The sequence below is a fragment of the Orbicella faveolata genome, unplaced genomic scaffold (assembly GCF_042242905.1).
Source record: "Orbicella faveolata isolate gen_17 unplaced genomic scaffold, um_ofav_v1 contig_46, whole genome shotgun sequence".
NCBI classification, from domain to species: domain Eukaryota; kingdom Metazoa; phylum Cnidaria; class Anthozoa; order Scleractinia; family Merulinidae; genus Orbicella; species Orbicella faveolata.
The window spans coordinates 23,821,208-23,833,555 of NW_028301576.1; the positions used below are offsets into that span (position 1 = coordinate 23,821,208).

The following is a 12,348-nucleotide window of genomic DNA, read 5'->3' on the forward strand; positions in this document are numbered from 1 at the left end:
GTCACCTTCCTTTTACCACGGCGAGAAGAAAGTTTCGCGTGCAGTGGAACGCGTTCGCATTGTCTTCAGAAAGAAATACCTTGCTGGACCCATCTGATGGAGTTCAAGCAGGACAATCAAACAAACGGCTTCTTTAGAAGCCATCAAATGAAATAAAGCAATGACCAATTAAAATAATTTTTTAATGTTAAGGAAATAGTAACTTAGTAACAAAGCTGAGAGTTTTTTTTACATGATTGGCTGAAACGTCAAACAGAAACTTCTTTAAGTCTGCGCTCTAAGAAAACGGTTTTCTTAGAGCGCAGACGTAAAGACGTTTCTGTTTGTTCGTTTAATACAGCGTGCGACAGGAAAGGAAGGTGTGATGTCTTTTACAAACACAGGAAAAAAATCACAACTTATTTTTCTTTTCAGTTTGTCTTCTTTTGCTTTTGTCCCCAAAGTCTTCATCTTCATCCGGTTTCCTTTTATTTGAAGTCTGTTGCGTACCTACGAGAGACGTATCCACTAAGTTAGATAAACTGTCTTAAATTGAATACACGAGAAAGGTGTCATTCAGTCAGCGCACAAAATACTCGGAGAAAAAATTCCATTCAAAAGTCAAATGAGATTGCATGTATGTGATTAACTATTCCTTTAAGATGAGTTAAATATTTACCTTGATTTTGCAACAAATCTCTGATTGTAGGCTGCTCGCTAATGAAGCGGGCGGCCAGCAACACCATTCGGTCCCTACGAAGGTGACAGATATCACGCTATTAGCATGGAACGGCTTATAAACCAACTAAAGCTTTTCTAAAAACTTCAGCTTTAAAAAAGAGAAATCGCTACCTACCGTCGAGCGAGATAATCCACCGGTGGCCTCGCCTGAAAATCGGTGCAAATGTAAATGCTTAGTGTAAGAGCTTGCTCTGTAGCATGGGTGAGCTTAAATTCACAAGTTCCGGAAATTTGCCCACTAATAGTATACAAATTTAAACTTAACTTTCAGTAATGCTGTCATTTTTTTCAGCTGTTGTTTGCCTCTTTCTCAATTTAATATATCGATATTCGTTGCCCTATGGTATGCAGGAATTTACTTACTTCGTCTAACAACCCAAGATGTCCCTCTAAGTAAGCCTGCAACTCCTCCATGAAGTCGAAGACATCGCTGTCATTGAATGTAAGCTACATGTACAATGAAAGTTTGAAAAGCTTTAAAGCGAGAATTAACGGATCGGTTTGTAACACCAGAAACACGACACTGATGAAAAAAAACCTCTTACCGATCGCGATCTTTGCTGTTCAGCCATACCGGGGAAAACCTCTTTTAACCTTAATACTGGAGCGCGAGTGGCCAGTTACGAGATGTGTGACTGAAACACAGTTGTGGGCACTGGGATCTAGAAACGGCTGCATACCTTTGGCAAGCGGTTATTATACAGCAACTTTGCGTGCGTTTTCAAAATAATGGCTGCGTCCATGGCTGCCCGTCTCGGCTGCACATGCCATTAGGGACAGCGCGTCTCCCAACCCCAAAATGCATCGGGAACGAAAGAATATCGAGATCGAAATGTATTGTGGGCCAAAATATAATCAGATAGTGGGAGCGTGGTCTCTAACACTTGAAACGCCTGGTTGATTTCAGCTTTAAAACGCAGTTAGCGACCACCAGCCCACGTTTTCTCGAAATATTTCTGAAAGGAAACACAAATTATCCCTCGAACGTCTCAGTCACAGAAATTTTTGCTCATCAGATCAGTTGTGCACCACGGTATTCATTATCTTGCAATTCATTGACCTATTTGTTACCAGTAAACGAACCTTAGCTTGTGTTGTGTATGTAGAAATTATATGTAGTTTCTTTAATTTGATTAACAATAATCGTAACGGCTTGTCGTGTATTTAATGCAGTAATACAGAACTTCATACCGTAATCCCATTATAATTCCACACACATACCAACATTGAAAGCCTGAAAATATATAATATAATATATAATAATATTTATCTGGTTTTTTTTGTTTCTGCATGTTATGTTTGTTTCAGATTTGTTGCTTAAAAGCAGTAAAAGCTCTAGAACAATATGAAATAACTATAAGACAATATTGAAATGACAATAGATGTCAGACATGTACTCAGAGTCCAATTTTCCTTAGAATGTTACTCGAGCCATGTATGGCAAAAAAATATTAAATTAATAGTAAACTTGTTGCAAAATCAATATAGTTCGCACTGTGCCGTTCAGAACTTACATGTACATGTACAAGCATATATCTGTGGTGGGGATCAAGTTGATAAAAATCCTACGGAAATGAGCTGATTGATCAAATATTTATGCAAAGCACGATGCCCAGTATTGTGATAGCTCACTGAAATTAAATGTGTGAAACACAAGACTAGTTTCACCTCATGCCAATAATGATTTCACATGCTTATCCCTGTTCTATTTAACAGAACATCAAAAACATGGTCTAATATTATTATTAATACAAGCTGCTGGAATAGTCTTGAATGACTGCTCTGTCCTTTTTTTGCTAATAACAAAATGATTTCAATTGAAAGAGACCTGGCATGTTCCATATAGGTCGTCCAGAAACAGTTAGAATCAGCTTTTAAAATTTCACTAGTCTGACCTGTAATGATTTCATATATTTTCTAGTGTGAAAATGTTTCCTGCACTAAATGCTCTGAATAATGATATCATCTTCTCTATTTAGCACAGCATCAAACAAACAATTTTGCCAAGGGACCTGTAGATCCAGGTTTTCATTATCCCTGGTGATCTTTTTCATTTTGATAGAAGTAAATTATGATGATGTTCTTCACAATGAAGAAGCTAAAGACCTGTGGATAACATAAGCCAATATCATAAGCCAATATCATAAGCCAATATGGCAGTAGCCTGCTAGAAGGCTAGTGTCAGGTTGCACAGTTATCTCTAGCTGTTCAAATCGTCACGAAAACATGTACAGCCTGCTACTGATCATATCACAAGGGCCATTTTAGAGATGAAAACTTAGGTCAAAAGGTTTCTAAAAGCACTCTTCTATCTTTGTACTACACTAACCACATGTCCTGCATTTTTCATGGGGCAGTGCATTTGGTTCATGTTAGAAGGAGTATTCCTTCCCAACATTGTTGTCTTTCTGTTGTTAAAGGATTTTGTGTTTGCAAAGTTGTGTTGTAAATATCAGAATAGTACTGGAAATGGGTCATGAAATAGGGTTTTACACATAATGCTCAAATTTGTTGTCATTATGCAAATGCTTGATGATCAAAAAATCTCACTATATATTATGCTCAAAAGACATCGGCCAGTTTTTGTCACTGTTATTCCCGCATAATGCTAGATTCTTTTGCCTCGCTATTATGCTCAAAATAATGCCAGCACAATGTGTAAAACCATATAATGACCACTAATGGGGGTGAGGGAAAGATGGAGTGGTCATCAGTGGAAGTTGTGGCACTTCCACAATAAACAAACTAAAAATTTGTTTTACACTGACAAGAATACGGCTTCGTCTCTGCTCATGGGCGACACAAAATATAACCAGTATTGGGTCAGGTGTTGCAAGAAGATCGATTCTTTGATCACTGGACCCGTTAACCATCAGAAAAGAGGGCTGTGCAAGGCTACCACAGCTGCGTTTACCAGAGTAATAACACCACATATATCAGTGCAACTCTGCAGGGAATAGTTACGGCATTGTCAGTCACATTCATGACCCTGCCAATTAGTCATACTGGGAGAGTGGGCAAGCACCAAATGACTCCTTTTGTGCATTCCAACTTCTGGAATGTACCGTGCAAAATCATTGATGACATCAATGATGTCTGGGGGAGGTTGCCAAGCCAGCATCTTACAGTATATGATCTTCATGAAAGGTCGCAGCTCAACATCTACCAGTACCCAATGATTACCACCATTTTGAGGGTTGCCAATGAAAGTTTTGTCATTCCTTTGTCCCACATTCAGAGTGAAAACCAGCCTTTTTAAAGGTCCAGGGTTAAGTAACTTAGCTTTCCTCATCATCTCGTTGTGGATATTAACAACGACATTGGGCATAGTAGCATGGTATCATTTTGCATGTCATTAAGCTGTTTTAAAACCCATGTGACGTGATCAGTATAGACCCAGCCTTGCATTCCCGATGCAGCAAGACAGGCAAGCTCATCTGCAGTCAATCCTGTTAATTAGTAACAACATGATATACTTTTCATCTGGCTTTATTAAATATTTTCTAAGGGAGTGGGGTAATAGACCTCAAAAAGTAGAGTTGGAGTGGGCTGCTAGCGGACAAAGATGTATATAAGATTATAAATTTCTAAGCATCACTGCTTTCTAATTCAACAAAACTGTGATACTGTATTGAAGATGGCATCCCCCAACCCACCCCCCCCCCCCCCTCCCCACCCCCTTTCCACCCTTCCACACCATGTCTAAAACCCTAATCGCATTTTTTCAGCTACAAAATAAGCATATCCCATATTCTATTTTACATCATTTTACTTTTTCGGGCCCGTGCACGCATTTTCGTTTTGTTTATCTTTAAATTACATAAACTTTATTGCATATTTTAGCCGGTTCCAGTACTAGTTCAGGATATACCTGGAAAAATAAACCTACACATCACGACATCACTCCACATGAAGTCATTTCTTAATTTTCTTTTAAAAAAACCTACCATAACTTGGTAGCATATCGTCAGTAGGATTGTCCCAGATCATGGCTTTGAATTTGTCGATCGATTTCTCGCCGAGTTTTGGGCTGGCGAAAAGCTTTCGAAAACCACCTCATCTCAGTATTGTAAGCACTGGGTTTGCGCTGTCGACGGCTCAACTTTGCAAGGATCATTCTATACATAAATATTGAACAATGCTTGGAGCAATTCAAGTGAAAAATTTTATTCAGGATTTACCTTACCCGCTAAAAATGATAAAATTAACCAGGCCTACTAATGTTAGAGACCAGGTTCCCGCTGTCTTGTTATATTTTGGTCCATAATACATTTCGACCTCGATATTCTTTCGTTTCCAAAGCATTTTGGGGTTGGGAGACGCGCTGTCCCTAATGGCATGTCTCGGCTGCCCGGTTTGAATGTTCAATGTCTTGAATGGGAGTTTAAAGGCTGCTAAACTTGTCTGAGAGGTGAGTCTGCTACTAAATAATAATGATAAAAATATTTCACATTTTTGCCCTACTGCGTTGTCTGTTTCTGTTTTATAAGTCGATTGTTTTCTAATCGAATTTTGCAAAATCATGGTTCGCATGAGTTTTTGAAGTCACACATGCAAATTTTTCCTTAAACCTAACGGGTTTTACTTTAAAAGCAGAACTTAATCATTTAAAATCAAACAGAGTCATAAATCATAGTAGATTTGATTGTTTTAATATTTTTCAGTATGCTGAATGACTGTGTCAGGTTCTTGAGGTTGTGGTATATATAAATCCTTGGGTGTTTTCTTTTCTTAATAACTTTGGACTCTATTTGACCTCAAATGATTAAGGTTCTGCATTCAAAACTTAGCATTGCTATGAAAACTCAACTTCGCAAATGTTGAAACCGTGGGTTTCTGGTTTAACTCGTTCTCGGATCCCACCAAACCTTAATAAAGTTTAGCCCCGGTCAAAAAGCTTATGATAGTCAATGATAGCGCAGGAGAGTTGGTGGTCAGACAAGAAGATGAGTTCCAGCTACCGTCAACTATCATCCCCATTTGATCAGGGCTTAAGAAATAAAACCACTCAAAATTTGTCAGTTAATAAATACTTTATTTAATGTGACATATTTTATAGATATAAAAATGTTTAGAATATGAATCTCCAGTGTTTGTAAAGTTTATAAATGAATTCTGAAAATGAAAATTTGGTTGTCTTGTAGATAATTATATATGTATAATTCTACTGTCATGTGTTTTTATATTTTCGCTTGATAATGTTAATTAGCTAATCACATCATGTTATGGAATGTTCATTAATCTTCTCTGGGCTGTGTTGTTTGCGTGGAAATGCGTGGGTAGTCTCTGGCTATTTGTTGTTTGCCACCATTGCACCAGAAAGCTTCATTTTTTTTCATATACTTTCTAGGCTGCCTCTCATATCCTCCCAAGTCTTCTTGACGCTTCTCGACAAGGAGGACACTTGTGCTGGCATCCCACCTATTTATCTTGCGGTGAAAGAAACATCGAATGTCATCGTTTTTCTTTTCTACACCTGGTAAGTAAAAGATTTGGTAACTGTTACTTATTTGTTCAGTCAGTGGGACAAAGCCCTGGACTGGAGCAATATTATTATTAAATATCATGTTACTTACATTCCATAGTTTCTCGACAGCCGGTGCTTTGTCTTGAGGCAAGATCTTGTGGAATTGCTCTGGCAGCTTCTTCAGGAGTTTGTGCTTTTCTCCACCCATCAGAGATGTCCATTCATATTTCTTTTTGGGGTCAGCTGATTTCCACACATCAAGGGAGACACCCAGTGACCGCACGGTTGAGAGCAGAGTATTCAGGTGGGTTTGCTTTCTTTGGGATGCTGGCTTACCTTTGTTTTCAGCCTATTGTGAAACAGAGGATGGAAATTAATTAGTTACCTTGATTGTCTATAATCTGACCTGTTCCAGCTTAGAACAATAATTATTTCCAAACCAAACTACAGGCGGGACGAGTGAGCATGAATGGTCTGGACTTACTATTTCTTCATTATACGTACCTCATCCCAGTCAATGACCTCAAATATGATGCCTTTCTCCAGTCGGTCTGTTACTCTGAGCATTAGATGAAGCTCATCTATGACAATGTCCTCAAGGGCAATTTTAAATAGGGGCTGGTGTTCACATCCTGGATCTTTATGCCATCTTGGTCCAAAGTGTCTTTTCATGCCATCTGAATTGTAGTGTGTGGAACCCACTGACATCTTGCACCTATGAATTGAGATTATAATGGCTATTAAACATCAAATATCAACTAAATTATATTAATCTCAACTACATTCCATTTATTTATTAATTGGTTAAAATATACTTCCTAAAACTGTTTTGTGCACAGTGATCATTTAAAGAATAATGCTAACACATACCTGTCATTTTTGTGTATCAAACACCAGATGCAAGAATTGTTTGAGGTTGCCCCTTTCATGCCCATTGCAAGTAACAGGAACTGTTTGGAAAAAAAAAAATACATTTTATGTTTTAAAAAGCTCAACTGAAGGAGACTAATTCTGGTTGTAATAATTTGTCTTAGCAGTAACTACCAGTAGGATCACATACCTTGTAATCACCTCCCAAATGAAAATGAAGATTCACTCTTTTACCATCAATGTACAAGCAGCCATCATCTATTAAGGTGTTGACTGCATCAATGACATTCTTGAGACCATCTGACAGTGTGCTGTAGTCTTCAGGTCCCTTGACTACAGCAATTGTGTGGTTCCCTAAAACAAAGAACAGAAAAATTGGGATCACATCTCAAACAGTTTTATGCTTCCAGCAACAGATTTAGTCGTTAAAGGGACTCTGCCCTGGATGTTTTATTTTTTATTTATCGTTTACCTGAACTGGACAGAATATTTTGGTCCTCTTCAAGCAGCGAAAATGAGCAAACAAACAGCGAGCTTGAGTGCGACATCCTGGCCCCATCCCCTGATATCTTGACCTTTACTGTTGGTTCTTCATCAAGTGTGTTGCTTAACGGCAATGAAAATTTAATAAAGTTAAAAGTACATAATTGTTTATTATTACAAATTATATATAAATGTTATCCATTGTTGTTGATTATCAGAAAATAGTATAAAAAATGGTTAAAAATATAAACAGTACTGTATATAAAATGTATCTTTACATCAAGAACTGTATTTTGGTAAAAAAAATATATAAATTAAATAGTTAAACCCCACATATAAGAACCTGTTGGAACTTGCTTGGCTAAACAGGTTCTTCAATTTTAGGGTATTAAGAAAGCAAATTTCTGCCAGAAGGTTCTTAAATCCCTAGGTTCTTGCATGTGGGTTTTTTCTGTATGTCCCTAAGTCAGTTAAATTTGTAGTACAGGCACTATTTCAATTAACTTAATGTCAACTTGCCACAAGAGCAGAGGTTCCCTTTAGACCTAACACTCCTGCATATGAACCATTTTCTAAGTTAAATTTATGTAACATCTTTGTACTTACATATTTTCTTAATTCATTTTCCAGTAGAACCTTGAATGAGATTTCTGCACCCGGACACTCGCCAGGCGTCCTTGTTACATCCCACTTATCATCAAGGGATTGCTGGCAGGCCTCGACCAGGTATGATCTTGGCAATGCTGGCTCTTGTTGTGACAACTCGTGATATGCTTGTATGGACACTGAAAATTTATCCATGATATACAGAATTGACTTTACTTTGTCCTTCTCTTCTTCTGGAAGGTTGTGGTAACACTGAGCTTTCCTTTCTGAAAAGAAACAAAATGGTCTAACTTAGTAAAGTTTGGTAGTTCTGTGATCACATGTGTGCTGTAAGGTTAACTCACCTTTACAACTGTCTCCCTGATGTCCTTGTTCCCGGCTCTGGCTTTCTGAGTTCCTCTCGCTGACTGGAGTGTTTTCTTTTTCAGCATCATCTGTCAAGGAAGAGAACAGAATACAGCTATACCTGTGTTTGCTCAATCATTTTCTAGTTATTCTTATGCATCATACTAAACTGCAAAGTTAGTTTACCTGTTTGGCTCAAGTTTATCTCATGGACCATTCCATTTTTGTCTTCAACTATTAATGATTGGGGAATTAGGCCATAGGTTTCCCCAAACCACAGTGCGTCTTGAGCTTTATTTCTGCCAAAAAGGAGAAAACAATGTAAGCAGTGAGATCACACATGAAAAACCATTTTTGTGCGCTTAGGTAATGATTAGCTTATAAATTTTTTCTTGGTAACTGAATTGTTTACATGGTTACCGTTTACATTGGTTATAAGATTAAAAGTCTACTTACTTTATTTGTGTCAAATGTCTGTGTTGCTGTTTCTTGCCAACATCAGTGAAGTCCTTGCCACGGTGTGCAAGTTCTTGCCGCATCTCCTCATACAGAGAAGCCGCTTTCTCCTCTACATTTCCGGTCTCGGCCAACACGTCGAAAGGTGTCCGCTCGATCTCCTCCGGTTTTATGGCCAGCTTGACCCAAGTCTCTGCTTTTAATCTATTTCGTTTTTTTCCGTCCTTTGTTCCTTGAACTTTTCTCCAGAATCTTCTAATGCTCTCAGCAAGTGCATTTCCAATACGCTCTTGACCCGATGCCTTCAGCTGGTATCCAAGAGGCAAGATGCTTCGTTGGAGCAAGTCGAAGACTGTTTGGGGACGCCCGTGAAATTGTCGCCAGTTATATATTACTTCGCCGTTAAGTTGAAGATAATACATCGGACTGTTTACGTCAACAAATGGAGGTACCATATGAAGGAGTAACGGATTGATCGGGTTTTCGAAGAGCTCTGAAAAGAGCTCCCGATCACTGACGTTTTCCATGTTTATATTCATTGCGCGATCTGGTCGGCTATTCGAATAAGTCAGCCGGAACAGTAACCTCAGTTTTAAAATTCGCGGCAACTGTGAACCATTTTACACACGAGTAGCTTTTTTGAATGGGTTTAGTCTTGGTTGCCATTGTTATTCGGTCGTAGGCTTGAAACAATAGCCCACTTGCTCGAGACGCGCCATTTTCAAACACAACTACAACTAGCAGTTTTCAAACCGGAAAGAACAGTGGTTCCCGTTGACCGATTTTTAATCTTCAAACATATTTTGGTAGAAAAAAGATAAATTTTTCATTTGCCGTTCGTGGGTTGGCGAAAATCAGTAGAACTTTTTAGAAATGTCGTTTTGAAAACAGCCTCCATACAAAAAAAGGCCAATTTTGCTGTATTTTCAAGTGCAAAAGAACAGTCCTTACACTTGTTCAATTTTGTTTGTTTTAGCCTTTAAATGTAGATATAGCATTCTTCTTCAAAAAGCCGCGCGTGGGTTGGTTGATTTATACTTCTTGAAACCAGAAAAGCAAGCTTAATCAACGCTACTGAGCCAATTTTAGCCCTTTCTTCTCTTATTGTGAGCGCTCTCGCATTCAAATTTGCCGCTTCGCTGATAATGAATATTTAATGATGTCCATGCATTCTGCCCCATGAAAAACCTCGTTTTTCTTTCTCGCAGCTTCGCGACTCTTGTTTTCAGCGCTTCGCGGCTCTCTCGCAGCTCTCTCATGCAGAGAAAAATCAAGAAAAACCTCTGGGACCAGGGTAATTAATGTGATATTTGTATTTAGATTGGTATACTATTGTACTTACTGATGATCCGAGTTTTTAAATAAAATGACTGATTGAATGAATGATTGATTGAAACCCGCAGGGATTTCTAGTTTTAACATTTTTTTAAGGCTCAAAATAACGGCCGGTCAACGGACAACGTCCGGCCAGAATGGTGACTTGACAGGCCAAACACTTCACTCGCCGGTCATGTTGACCGGTCACATCATGTTGACACTGTCACGTAATTCATTCTTGAATAAACAATCAAATCCTTAAATGTAAATCTTAGATTTTATCTTTGTAAAAATACAATTATGACCTCTCATGCGAAAAAGTACACCAACGGATCTGTTCGAACGGCTAAAAATTGTCCTCTTGCCGTTTGTCATGCGTTCAAGATTGATTAGTCTCCGCAGCCGTTTTTTGGGATGTCACGCAACGTTCCCCCCAAAGAAACTTTGTGGGGTGGGGGAGGGGGTTGGGGGGGGGGGGGGGAGCGTTGCGTGACATCCCAAAAAACGGCTGCGGAGAAGACTAAAGATTGATAGCATACCATTCAAACGGCTGGGGTTATATATATATGTGCAGAAAATATTCAGCTGTTCAAACAGCCGCTGCTATCCGTTCGAAAACAATTATTCATCGGTTCAGACGGCTAAGGTTTCAATTTGGAAAAATATTCAGCCAATTGTTTAGCGAACAATATCACTTTATTCCGACCTTCTCCGATTGATATCCATGGTTTACTGAAAGATCTGCCTAAAATTGTTAGCGGGACAGAAGGATAAAATATTTAAGCTGTGACATATTAACCTATATAAACATTTCAAATTCACCAAATGCTTGCCATTCTTTAGGCTGAATTTTTGAAAAGCAACACCCAGAAAATGGGCAAAACTTGGTCACGCTCATTGTATTTAGAGCGTATCTCAGTTAACTAATAAGGGGACAAATATTATCCCACGAGAAAAAGCGTAAGTACCTCGTAGGCTCACCAAAACAAGGGTTTTTGAATTGGCGGGGGGCTTATAAGCGAGTGCGGCTGGGGAGTCTGGAGATATTTGTAAAATTATTATTTTATATATTTTTTTGCTTGAAATTGGGGGACCGCTTGAGACGGCTTCAGTTGAGGGGCCAAAATCATGATGCGGTGATATGTGAACCGTGCCATAGAGCCCCCCTGTACGACTCTCTTTTTGTCTTTGCTTGACTGACTTGGGCAGTCATGCAAAAACGTTGTCATCAAAGACAACGCACGTCAGAGAAATCGACCGTTTACCTTCATCTTTTCACAGTATAAAAGGTTTCCTCAAAGATTAACAACTATGACAACTGCCGAGGTAGCGTTCGTTTTTCTTTGACGAACAGAAAAAATTGAGGATCACGGATCCCGGATATAAAAACTTCGTTTTCCCGAATCACGAAAATAAGCGAGTAAGATACTCCTTTTACTAACCTGTTCTTACACTAGGAAGAGTGCTTGAAGAAAGAAAACTCGTGAAAGGCTCCAAGGCTCCATATTGCAAATCGCATGTCTAAGGGCCCGGACGCACTGGGCAAATTTTTGTTTATTTTGCGAAAAAAATCTGTTATCAATTCCCTGAGACAAGTGCGTCCGGTGATTTTTAGATCTACCAAATTTTGGCAAGGCTTACCAAACTTCAAAGACGCCGTTGTCCTGCCTCGGAGCAGGACAAATTTTTGTCAGGCGTGAAATCTTGTCAATTTACACGCCATGATTTGAAGGAAAATGTCAATCAATAAAATTTGATCTCTATTTTTAGTCGGAGTATTTCAGTCCGAAGCCCGCCAAAATTAAATTTATATTTGCGCCGCAATCAACGTAGTCTCCTCCGCAGCCGTTTTTTGGGATGTCACGCAACGCTCCCCCAAAGAAACGGCTGCTCACATCCGAACAACATTCTTTTCCTTTTGTGTTTGTAGTTTGTTTGTGCTCTGTTGAACAGACCAATCACATAATAGCAAAGTGAGAATGACATAAGCTTTCGCGCGAACAGGCCTGCGGTGCGAACACGCGAGGGATTTCTGTCTTTTGTTTCACGCCGCAAGTCGCCAAAATAGGCGGTGTTCGCGGGTT

The 12,348-nt window shown here is 39.0% G+C and overlaps 1 protein-coding gene and 2 long non-coding RNA genes across 3 annotated transcripts; 1 reads left to right on the forward strand and 2 right to left on the reverse strand.

Annotated features, from left to right (window-relative positions):
• Positions 1-161: 161 nt before the first annotated feature.
• LOC149098994 (uncharacterized) lies at positions 162-4,807 on the reverse strand. The gene is made up of 5 exons (XR_016203609.1): positions 4,668-4,807; positions 1,084-4,169; positions 836-867; positions 659-732; positions 162-489 (listed from the first exon to the last, which is right to left on the reverse strand). It is a non-coding gene; the product is annotated as an uncharacterized LOC149098994 (long non-coding RNA).
• A 55-nt stretch (positions 4,808-4,862) lies between these two features.
• On the reverse strand, positions 4,863-11,963 carry LOC110059382 (uncharacterized). The gene is made up of 10 exons (XM_089277385.1): positions 8,948-11,963; positions 8,678-8,790; positions 8,491-8,580; positions 8,133-8,412; positions 7,530-7,663; positions 7,248-7,411; positions 7,058-7,137; positions 6,692-6,902; positions 6,297-6,536; positions 4,863-6,196 (listed from the first exon to the last, which is right to left on the reverse strand). The coding sequence occupies exons 1-10, from the start codon at positions 9,484-9,486 to the stop codon at positions 6,191-6,193; spliced, it is 1,857 nt and encodes a 618-aa protein (XP_089133511.1). The 5' UTR covers positions 9,487-11,963; the 3' UTR covers positions 4,863-6,190.
• On the forward strand, positions 6,125-8,962 carry LOC149098995 (uncharacterized). Its single transcript, XR_016203612.1, has 4 exons — positions 6,125-6,199; positions 6,317-6,491; positions 8,171-8,266; positions 8,575-8,962. It is a non-coding gene; the product is annotated as an uncharacterized LOC149098995 (long non-coding RNA).
• Positions 11,964-12,348: the final 385 nt, after the last annotated feature.

Excerpts from the sequence above, each read along its gene's own strand:
- LOC110059382 (XM_089277385.1), bottom strand. The coding sequence starts at position 9,486 with ATGAATATAAACATGGAAAACGTCAGTGATCGGGAGCTCTTTTCAGAG. Across the intron at positions 7,138-7,247 it reads ATTTGGGAGGTGATTACAAG|TTCCTGTTACTTGCAATGGG; the intron begins GTATGTGATCCT and ends TTTTCCAAACAG. Across the intron at positions 6,537-6,691 it reads AGGTCATTGACTGGGATGAG|GCTGAAAACAAAGGTAAGCC; the intron begins GTACGTATAATG and ends GTTTCACAATAG.